Source organism: Camelus dromedarius, chromosome Y (assembly GCF_036321535.1).
Source record: "Camelus dromedarius isolate mCamDro1 chromosome Y, mCamDro1.pat, whole genome shotgun sequence".
Lineage (NCBI taxonomy): Eukaryota > Metazoa > Chordata > Mammalia > Artiodactyla > Camelidae > Camelus > Camelus dromedarius.
In genome coordinates this window covers 18,839,398-18,851,179 of record NC_087473.1, presented here as the reverse complement: position 1 = coordinate 18,851,179, position 11,782 = coordinate 18,839,398, and the positions used below count along the sequence as shown (strand labels likewise).

The 11,782-nt window shown below is 46.9% G+C and overlaps 1 protein-coding gene across 1 annotated transcript in view; it reads right to left on the bottom strand.

Annotated features, from left to right (window-relative positions):
• Positions 1-433: 433 nt before the first annotated feature.
• Positions 434-11,782, bottom strand: part of LOC105097368 (protein kinase X-linked) — a 59,233-nt gene continuing 47,884 nt past the window's right edge. Inside the window, exons 6-9 of the mRNA XM_064483568.1 lie at positions 10,881-10,938; positions 7,390-7,467; positions 6,626-6,774; positions 434-4,824 (exon numbers count right to left, since the gene is read on the bottom strand). Coding sequence (XP_064339638.1) covers positions 6,649-6,774; positions 7,390-7,467; positions 10,881-10,938 — 262 coding nt within the window. The 3' untranslated portion in view covers positions 434-4,824; positions 6,626-6,648. The remainder of the gene's footprint in view (positions 4,825-6,625; positions 6,775-7,389; positions 7,468-10,880; positions 10,939-11,782) is intronic.

Here is an 11,782-nt window from a genome sequence, read left to right as displayed (position 1 = left end):
TAAAACTTTATTTCAACACAAGCCACACCCCTTCATTTACATACTGTCCAGGGCTGCTCACGCACGCCGTGTGTCCCGCAATGCCAAAAACATTTACCATCTGTCCCTCAGTTGAAGAAGAGACGGTAACACTAAATCTTATATTTCAAAGTTGTTTTAAGAGAACAGAATTTAAAAATTCTCAGCACAAGAAAAAAACTTTGTAACTACGTTAAGGTGATGGATGTTAAAAAGACGTGGGGTGTTTTTTGATATATACACGTATGTAGAATCATTATGTTGCAAACCTGAGACAAATACAATTTTTTGAATATTGCATCTCAATAAATATACGAAATTCAAAAGAAAAGGTAAGAGTGCTAACACCCAGATACCATGAGAGCAGAAAAGCTACAGGTTTTCCCATGACAGAAGAAGCAGACCAGAGACTGACTTTATCTTCAAAGATACAAAGTTTATTAAACAAATTTGGAATCCATAGTATCATTCCATAAATTAGACAGCAGTCAAATTTTATATATACAAATCACAGTGATTTTCATTGTGCAAGGAATTGACAGGGTTAGAAACAGGCTTTTTGTTCTTGTTGTTTTTTGTTTTGTTTTGTTTGTTTTATGCACACGAGAAGCTGGGATGACCCGGCAGGGATGCGGGTGGGGGACACGCCGGGGACGTGCCGCACCTGCTCAAGGGGGTCCATTCTCACCGGAAAGAAGGAAGCCACGACCGCCTTGCAGAGCTGGGAACCAATCTGAGGGACCGAAGCAAGACAGCCTGGAAGTCGAAAGGCTTCAAATCCCAGGTGTGAAAACACAGCCTGAATGACTTTTACTTAAATCACAGAGGTGGCCACCGGATCAAACAGCAGATCAACGGAACGTTTTGAAACACAGCTGAGATGAAACCGTTACGGGGTATTTCCCTTTTGTCACGAAGGGCTGCTCCCTGGGTCTGCAAAAACCAACCTGACACCAAAACGTCGTCCTTGGGGGAAACATCCCTCCACGCTCCACCTCCACCAAGACACACACACACACACACACACACACCCGACTCAAACACATTATTAAGACAACTATGCCTGTGCTTTTTTCTGTTTTTGGTTACATCCACTCAAGTTGAATTAGCTAAGTCAGAAACAGGGACACATGGTGCAGCACGTAGGATGCGGCCAACGGGTCTGAAATACTCGCTGGGTAGACGGACCACTGGGAAAAGGACAACACAGGCGTCTCATTTCAAATCTCAACTGGGCGATTGAGGGCTTCTGGGATGGTGTCCATTTTCTGATGCAAAATCACAGGGATGAGGGGAAAAAAACAGACAATCTTCCTTGCACTCGTAGGGCAGGGCGAGGATTTGGGAGTGGTCCTGGCTGCCGACAAAGTGGTCCCTCAGCGTGGTCAGCGGACAGCATGGAGCCGTGGATCCTGGTTACAGTGGTTCCAAATCGAGAGGTAACGTGGGTCAACGGCACGTAGAAGTGGCAAATGAAAGTCGCGTCGCTCGACCCGAGCGCTGCCGGGGACTCTGCCATCGGGAGCAGGTGAGGCCTGACGCAGAGACTGAGACAGGACACCGTGTGAGACACGTACAAACGTGTGATGCTGCGGCCGCCCCAGGACCAGGAATGGAGCGTGGCGTTTTCAAGCATCGTGGCGATGGGGGCATGGACACCCCAATGTGGCTGGTGGGGCTTCTTTTGCATGTTGTGTGTCACCGACAGCAGACTTCACACTTTTCCCATTGCCGGCAGACGACACATTGTTGATAAGAAGGGTTCTGACACTGGCGGGGAAGGAACTGGACGTCGGCCAATGACCGCGGACGATACGCTTGTAGGACGAGCTGCGGTTTTACATCCTTCTTGGCTTTACAGGTGCCTAACAAGGCAGGCTGGCGACACTCCATCCACCTCTTGCAATGTACACGTTTCCTACAGACATTTTAAATAGCGTCCTCACTTAAGAAACCATTGCCAACGTGTCAAATTGCATAGGACAAAATAAATCTATCACTTGCCAGCTCTGAAGGTTGTGCTGAGTTCCACGAATCTTCTTCAAAACTCTGCAGGCTGATCATTTTCAATCCCGTACATGAAAATTTCAGAATTTCCACCAAGTAAAAATTATTCTCCAGTTGTACGTCCTGAGTGATGTACGAGTTTAAGACACGTTTTGGTCACACCAATTTTTTGCATTACATCACACCGTTTAATTTACGGCCCCATCACCCCAGCCACGCACGGGCAGGTCACACTTTGGATGCTGAAATGCACCTGAGTGTCCTGAAGGGGACCTGAACGCCGTCTGGCGTTCTTGGAAATCCTTTTGAATTTCAGTTTGTTTTGCATGCCTGATGGCTGATTCCTGTGTTTTCCGAGAACAAAGACATTGATGCATTCGCAGTTTGCTTCTCCGGCGTATCTGTCTGAAACTAAGGCAATGCACTGTGGTGCATTCTTGCCACTAGCTTCATGTAAGCACATAGGAAGCCCCGGACAGGAAGAATGAAACCCAAAAAGAGGTCTGGGGGGCAACGGGTGTCCTGTACAATTTGGTATTGTGTTCAAGGAAGGTGTTTCATTTATTTTCTATTTTTTTAAGCCCAAGGCTCTCCAAAATAATCATTCTGATTTACTTTTAGAGGCAGAGGACACGAGCCTGGGGCTTTTTCCCTCATGCACCTGGTGTCTCAGTCCGAGTTCACTTTGCTGATTTAACGTCCTAACATCCAAGGACGGAAACAGCCCAGGAATGGCGTGCCGAGGTTTTCAGTCCGTGCTGGGCCTCCGCTTAATGCAAACAGCACGGCGACTCAGAAGCACAGGCTGAAAAAACACAGTTCCACGGTGACGTTCATCCAGCCGCGCCCTCTGGAAATAACTTTTTATTGAGTTATTCATTGTAAAGAGTTTGTTTTACTAAATCGCGGACTCACTCTCACCTACAGAGTTGATTTGTATTTGAAGAATTGCTCATTAATGAGAAGGGGGGGGTTAGTGCCCTCAATTTAAAGCTTTTATGGGTGTAACTTGTCTTCCCATCACCCTCCAGGCAGGCCTTCCCTTCTGATTTGTAATGGAATCTGGCCAAATCTGATAGGGGGCTGCACCTCCTTTGACATTTTTGCTGCTTAAGAAAAAAAAAATGTATGGTTTTCCCAAAAGGCAGCTCCGCACACCCCGAGACGTGGCTGCAGGAAAGAGACGTGGCAAAGACGGCGGGATGAAGCACCCTCCTGGCCCGGCCCGGCGAATCAGCGGCCGCTGAGCCAAGTGCACCCGAGCGGCGCGGGCCTGGGAGCGGGCTGCCAGCTGTGGGGTCCCCCAGACCATTTTTACCAGCACACCTCCACGGCAGACGCTGCCCCCATCCCGGTTGCTGGAGGAGCTGGACCTTCCTTGGCCGAGCAAGAGAGAAGAGGAATAGGAAAGAAGTTGCTGGGCGAAGCCCTGCGCGCCCTGACGGCTCTGGAAGCCACTCCTCGAATGCCCAGACCCCACGGGGAGGTGACGGTTGGGTCCGATGGCCGGATGCACAACAGGTCTCAGCCACTCGGAGTCAACCCAGAACACGCAGAACCCGCAGATTTTCACAGCAAAGTTTAGAACCAGGAAGCAGGAGCAGAAGAGTAGAGGAGGAAATGAACTGGAGACCACACGAGCCCCAAGGACCTCTACTCATGGCCTGTCTTGGAGAAGACGCCTACTCAACAGCCGGCCGCCGTGGGGTCACTCCTCAGGGAAGGACACGGCGGAGTAAACCTCCGGGGCGTCGTCAGAACCAGGTCCAAAGACAAAGACATCTCAGTCAGTGGTCACTCTGCACAAGCCCACCAGGTCTACGAAACCAGAGCGTGTGGTTACACAGACTCACGCTGAACGGTTCCAAGGAGAACCGAAAACTGAGCAGGGGTTCAGATGTTTCCATCGCTTTTTGTTCCGTTTCTCACTTTTCCCAAAACCGAAGGGAAAAGAGAACCTTTGCGGGAAAGCTCATTGAGCCAATCGGAAAGCTACTTGTCATGCTTTAGGAAATGGGTTCTAGGCGAGGGACTTCAGCTGGCATTTTTCATAGGCAGCCGTCCCTCTGCGGAGCATGACATTTTTTCAATGTGATACAGAAAAACTCCTTGAATAACGTTCATGGTCAATGGCGAGTCTTGTACTAAAATTGAAACCCCCATCCCCTTCCCTTTCTTTCTGGTTTCAAGACCCGAGGTTTCCAGACACGAAGCACTAAAGGTGTTGGATACAGACCGACATATAATATTTTCTTCACGTAGAACCATAAAATGCATATAAGATGATTCAGAACTGCACACATCATACTGTTTAGACTTTTGTCCCCAAGAGAATAGATTCTTGAAAAAAAATACTGAAACATAAAAACCATAACCTCTAGAAAGCAGAAACACTGGACAAACTGTGCTCCAATCACACTGTCTTTTTCAGACACACACACACACGCGCACGCACCCACACGCAATTTGTGGTTGTATCTCAACAAGTTCAGCTCAAACGTGTAACGTCAAGTCTATGAGGAAAAAAAAAAAAAAACAACCAAGCTATCACAGTAGGAACACAAAAGCTGAAACAGAAGATAAAATCAACCAGCAAACAATTGTTCTAAACGTCCTACTGTGCAGTGGATTTCCAGTTGCTTAAACGATGACAGATGCACGGAGGCCAACAGGGCTGCAGCGTCTTGGTCCACATCCACACGTCCAGAAACGTGGGAATGTCCTGGTCCCGTCAAGACCTTTCTTCAGCTCTGCACGGGCTCAGCCACCTGTCCCAGGCAGGCTCCAATTGTCCCGTTTCTGGCATGAAACAAGATGAAAGATCTGGTTCGTTTTTAAATACCTGGGGAACGTCTGTAATTCTAACAAGAACAGTAATAATCATACAAAAGAAACTAAGCTTTCCTTTGGAATTCTTACAGCAAAGATCCACCAGCCTGAACTCTAAGGACAGAACATGTCTCATGAGAGAAATCGATCAGGATTTCCAAGGTGGGTTTTCAGTGTTCTGTGACGTTCTCCTCCACAACTACCCCACCCTCACCCACGCCGAGATCGGAGTAAACCGGAACCTGGGTTCAACGTGCTTCGCCGGACGACCTCACAGTCGGAGAAAATATTATATGATGGAATAAACATCAAGGCGCAGTGAGGCGAGCGTTCCCCTGACAGCTGTCCCAGTCACCTCCGCCCCGTGCCAAAAAGTGATAACGCATACAAAACCGAACACCTAATCACACGGTTACCTCGCCACTGCGGAATCCTGTAATTAAGCCGACCGTGGTTCTCACCTATGGGCTCAGAATTCTGCTTCATGAAGAAATTACCTTTGTGCACAGAATCATCACACCGAACCACCCTTACCGGAAAACAACCAGATCTTTGTCCTGATTCATGTGCAAGTTACTCCCCGTTAAATCTCTGAGATAGATTCAAATATTAACGTGCCTGGCTTTTAGAAGGGCAAAATCCAGATTGGCTGAATAAACAGAAAGCAATGTGATCATGAAATGATCCCCTGACTTCCAGAGGTTCATCAAGAATGTCATCAAATAGTGTCCCCCGCCATGGGCCAAAGTACGTGAAAAATAATTTCACTGTGAGTCTACAAAAATGAGGCGTGAACTTGCTTACAAAACAGACTCACAGACATAGAAAACAAACGTACGGTTACCAAAGGGGAAACAGGGAAGGGAGGGATACATTAGGAGTCTGGGATTAGCAGATTAAAAGCTATAATATACAAAACAGATAAACAACAAGCACCTACTATATATTACAGGGAACTGTATTCAATATCCTATAACCTATAATGGAAAAAAAATCTAGAAAATTGTATGTATAACTGAATCTCCTGGCTGTACACCTGAAACTAACATAATATTGTTAATCAACTCTACTTTAATAAAAAATAAAAAATTTTGAATTTAAAAGACAAAAACAAGCCCTTAGATATGGGGGCGAAAAATACAAGGTAAATAAAACAAACAAACAAACTAGACCTTCAAAGTCATAAAGTCGAAGACCTTCAAAGCTTCACGGAAATTAAGAGACTGAAAAAAAATCACATCCTTTAAATCTCAAATTCAGCTTAGCAAATCCCCTATGAGGTGTTCTCCCATGATGCCTTCTTAACAGCCAAATACCCAGCAAGCCTTCTGGTCTAGAACTCAGGGATTCCCAAACAGGAACCGCGGAGCTGTGCTTCCCAATATTTAGGCGCACACCCACCTCCCAGGGGTCTTACTCAGCAGTACAGACTCTGTCCCGGCAGGTGGGTGGGTCCGGGGAATGAGATGCCGACGGTGGCGCTGATGCCCCCGCCCCGCCGCCCACACGCGCCGGAGTGTTCCCCACGCTGCCCCTGGGAAGGACCCTGCCTTGCTCCGCTCCACACGGGGTAGAGGTGCTCTGCCCGGTCAGCGCGGTATCTCCTTCACGGGAGGTCATGTCAACCCTGCTGACTTTTTCTTGTTTGTTTTTATAAAAACTTTTATTGACTTAGGCATTCTGGTTCAGATTTTGTTTTTCGATGCTCCACCTGTTTGTGGGTAGATTTTTTTTTTTTTAACATTTTTAATTACTAAGAGTAAACCTGCACCTTCCAGACGGGGATTCTTGCCCTCAGAAATTCTTGAAGACTTCCAAGTCTTTCGACGACACCGGAGGGGCCGTGTTCCAGTCGTTCTCAGGATAGGCTTCGAAGTTGGAGGTATCGCCCTCACTGCACACTTTGGGCACGATGGGGGGCTGCGGGGTCAGCAAGACACAAAGCCGTGTTTGGAGAGGAACGGGATGTTAGGTTATCACATGTTGGCTGATCTAGGCTCTGTCTCTAGAGTCTTGTCTGGGGCCCAGGCATAGGCATTATTTATGTCTCATCATTGACTTTAAAGTGAAAACGTGAGACCATTACCACTGAGGACACCTGCCAGAAACATATTCAGCTCAAAGAAAGGTGAGCCTCAGAATATTCTTCGTCTACCACCATCATTGCGCCATATGCCTAAAAGCTGGACACACACATCATCTGTGTTATTCCAGCCACTGTTCCCCATTAGAAAGGAAAGGGGTGAGACAGATCATAAGACATGGTCACAGAACTAGCGAAGGATGGAGCCAGGTCTCAAAAAAAAAAAAAAAAAATCCAACTGCAAAAGCCAGGGTCTTAATCGCCATGAGGTGACTGTTCAGCTAAGATGGCCCCTGAACGGGGAACTTGGCTTATGAACAATTTGAGATGAATGGTTGCACTGAACAAATTGATTACATATCAGTCAGAAGTCAGTCAGTCACAGCGTCAGAGCCTGTGTTTGGCTCAGGAGAGCTACCCAGCTAGGAGCTGCCTGTTGACGGAGGTTGTACCTTCAGTTTTCTCTGTGGGACAGCCTCCCAGTCCACGGTCCGGAACCACCGATGTCGCTTCACGTCCTCTGCTCCGTTCTTTGAAAGAAACGTGTGTCGTCAGTGTACAGGACGTTGACAGGGAAGAAAATATTCCAAGGAATCTCTACACGATTTAGTATAAGGAAAACAAATAATGGAACAAACCAACAAGAGGTTGCTATGTTCCGAGTCCTCGTACCTAGAGTGTGAGCTACTAGGGGAAAACATGAATGCAGTTGTTTTCCATTTGCTTTCCTTCACAGTGGAAACAAATCTAGCCATGATGCTCGTGTGTGTACACTACTCGGGGCCACAAAGACCAAAATGTAATTGTGCTTCAGTCTCTGGTCATAAAATTAGACTGACACACGGTGAGGTCTGAGTCTGTCAGCTGTTTTCTTCAGATAAAAGTATGCTCACTTAAAAAAACACAGAAGCCGAGGTTCACTAAAGATTACAATTTGCTGTACCAAGCAAGTGCTTACGTGCTCAGCCAGTAAGTCACGTGACCGGGACTGCAGCCACGGAGAGCTTGACAGCCACCCAGCATCATCTCCCAGATAACAATGTGCGTTAAGGTCTGTCTGCCTGGGCCTCAGCTTCGGCACCAAAGGCCAGCTGGCAGACACCAGCAGCACCACGACCTCTGAAAATCCCTCCCAAGTGCCTTGCAAGCCTTCAACTGCCTCCTTCTCCTTTTTTAAAAATCATATTTGTAGCCACTTTTTAATCAATTAAAGGTGTGAAGTTGTAAGATAGAAATATGTGAACTATTGTGACACAGGAGCCAATGCATCTGAATTTAAGCTTGTTTTTAAAACTTGTATCAGTTCATATTTTTTAAAGTCTTAAGTGACTTATTCTCAAAAAAGAAAATCCTCAGTTACAAAAGGAAAGAAACAGGGATGTGAGTGTTTTCTGCTTTTTTCCAACCCTGTCACTTTGACAGCTCTCTTCCTTTCCCTATTTCTCTCCATCCCTATGTAAGTCAAACAGTGCGTATCTGTGGAGTGTTCCCTTGAGCGATGCTAAGACTAGGCAAATAAGACTGAAACTTTACTCTCTAGAAGTTCAAACCTGGAATGGATGCTACGGTATTATGACGTCTAGACACAGATGACGGCAGATGATAGATAGATAGATAATGGATAGACAGATGATGGAAGATGATAAAAGAGGTATAGGTGATAGATGATGAAAGGTAACAGAGATGACTGATAAATGAAAGACAGATGACAGATGCATAAGCTGGTAGATAGCGGACAGACAGGTAGATAACACATGGATAGATACACAGACATGATTGATAAGTGATAGAGGAAAAGATGCTAGATAGATGGTAAAAGATGACAGACACGTATAATGATAAATGAAATCAAGCTAGCTAGCTAGACAGATAACAGACACGATGGATGGATAAACAGGTATGATAGAAAGATAGGTAGATAGACAGATAAGACACAGAATGGACAGATGGATGGATGGTTGGGTGGATGGAAGGATGGATGGATGGATAGGTAGGTAGGTAGGTAGGTAGATATAGATGGATGGATAGATAGATAGATTAGATGGATGGATTGACAGACAGATAGACAGACAATAAATATATAAATAGGTAGGTGGGTAGGTAGACAGATAGTTTTAACAAATAGAAAGTGAAGTGAAAGAGAAAGTAGCTGCTAGAAACCCCCCAGGTGTGGAGGACAGGGCACTGTCCACAGAGGATGAAGGCGTTAAACACAATGGTATGTTTGGAAGGAAAAAGAGAAACAGTCCGAATGAGTAGCACCAGGAGGAGAGGAGCAGTCCGGTACTGGATGAACAACTTTCTTGTTTTGCAGATTTCTTTCTTTCACCAGTGATGTCCAAGTTAGCTTTTAGCCCCCTCCTTGAGGACCTGAACACACGGGCCAAGGTCCATGAATGACTTGGACAAATGTGACCTGTTACGGATTGAATTGTGCATCACTGCCCCATTGCCCCAGAGGCTCCGTGGAAGTCCCCGAGCCCCAGGACCTGTGAATGTGAGTCTGTTTGGAAAGAGGGTTTCTATAGATGCAAACAAGTTAAGATGACATCATTAGGGTAGACTCTAAATCCAGTGACAAGTGTCCTTAGAAGAGACAGAAGAGGAGGGACACAGACACAGAGGCAAAGCCACGTGGAGACGGAGGCAGAGACGGGAGGGAGGCGGCCACCAGCCCAGGGATGGACGCCCGGAGCCCCCAGAAGCTGGAAGAGGCAGGAGGGACCCTCCCCGGAGCCTCTGGAGGGAGCGCGGCCCTGGGACACCTTGACCTCAGACATCTGGCCTCCAGGACTGGGGGAGGATGAATTCTTGTTGTTTGAAGCCTACAGTTTGTGGTTATTGGTTACAGCTGCCCCAAGAAATGAATACACCCCCAAAACTAGAGAGCCTGAGAGATCTCTGGGGTTCAAGTCTCATGCACAATTCTACTTTGTCTCTCAAGATTGCAGCTGACAGGGCCAAGACACTAATCCGTGTCCAAGTTCCTCCACAGACACCCAGGCCTAGAAATAGCTAAGAAGAGGTCCCTGGATTGTCTCAAATTCAGCGGTGTCAATACAGAACTGAAACAGGCAAAGGGAACATCACACCGCTTACACAAGTCAGTCCCTTACATATATTTCCCTCCAGATGAAAAGTCTGAGAAAATCACACATGGCATACGATTTCTAAAATAATGACTAGCTCACACACAAACCTCCACACCCATGTTTACAGCAGCACTATTCACCACCACCAAAAAGTGGAAGCAACCCAAGCGTCCATGGATGGATGGATGGATGGATAAACAGAATGGGGTCCATCCACACAGGGGAATATTACTCAGCCATGAAAAAGAGTGGAGCTCTGACACAGGCTACGATGTGGACGGACAGTGAACACAGGATATTCCATGATAGAAGCCAAACACAAGAAGCCAAGTTTTCTATGATTGCATCTTTATGAAAGCCCAGAGAAGGATAATCTATATGGACAAAAAGTAGACTAGAGGTTGCCCAGGGCAAGGAAGGACAGAAGGACAGGTGATAGCTCCAGGGCACATGGTTTCATTTGGACGGGATGAAAACAGTCTTTAAAACTGACTGCGGTGATGGCTGCACAATTCTGCAAATATAGTACAAGAGACTAGACTGTCCACGTTAAATGCATAAGCTGAATTTTCTGTGAATTCTAGTTCAATGATGCTATTTAAAGATAGAAAAGTAAATAAATAAGATAATGATGAGTAACTTCGAGATCACCATGGAGTCACGGGCTCCTGTGGAGGGATGAGGAGACAGGGTGTAGACCGAGTCTGATTTTTAATGCCCCAAAATCCCAGACCGGAAACGTGGCCAACAATTGCATGTAAATGCTCTGCCTTTGTTGATGTGTATGAAGTGGAGGTGAGGCACGCACTGGGAGCACCCTGCTCAAGACACGCGGACGCAAACACACTTACCTTCATGTTTCCCAGTCGCCTTGTTCTGTCGACAACAAGCAATTTCCTGATGAGGTCTCTGCATGGGGGAAGGAGACAGAAACACAGACATCTCGATATGGACGCCGGCCAACGCGGCAGGCTGACGGCCATAAAAGCCTGAGCGATTTATGCAACGCCGGGAGTTGCCAGCCCACGGGGACCTAGATAAGGGGGGAGACGTTGATTAAATCATGGAAGAGAAGAGACGCCTCTGAACGTGAGCGGAAAATGAACCTGGCCCGGGGACTCTGAGGCTTCATTTCAAATATACCTGTCAAGGTCGTCCCTGCCATGTGCCTTTACCGAAATAAACGGCCACGCTTTGCCCCGGGAGTCTGCTCATCGTGGCATTCTTCTTTTGCCACACTTGGCTTTCCCAGAAGCGTACAAATTACTGGAGCTTTTTCGCATCTGCTGGGTCACTTAGATCTTCCTTCTAAGTGGCAGACGGTGTCGGAATTCAGCAGGCGGTCAGTCAGGGTGGGAACTGATGGGTTTCAGCACCTTCAGAAGACAGGCTAGCTCAGAGGGCAACAGTTAAGGAGGTAAAAAGTATCGCGTGTGTGTAAGTGTGTAATACACTGAATATATTATGTTTAATAATATTCGAGGACTTCAAGCCTATAAGGATTTTTTTTCCAGGACAATCAAAACCCCTGAGTCAGTGTTCAACATCTAAACTTTCCTGACCCCCCATACTCTGGGGTCAGGAGCACAGACCCAGACTCGGGCAACGTCCTGGGGTCCGTGTGCAGCCGGGGAGGCTCAGGTGCTTGGTCAAGTGAGAAATGTGAGGTTCTGGTGACCCGGGGTCCCTCAGGTCTGGACTGGTTGAGTCTCCCAGGTTCCTACTGATCCCAAACTTTGTCAAGGAGAAGCTG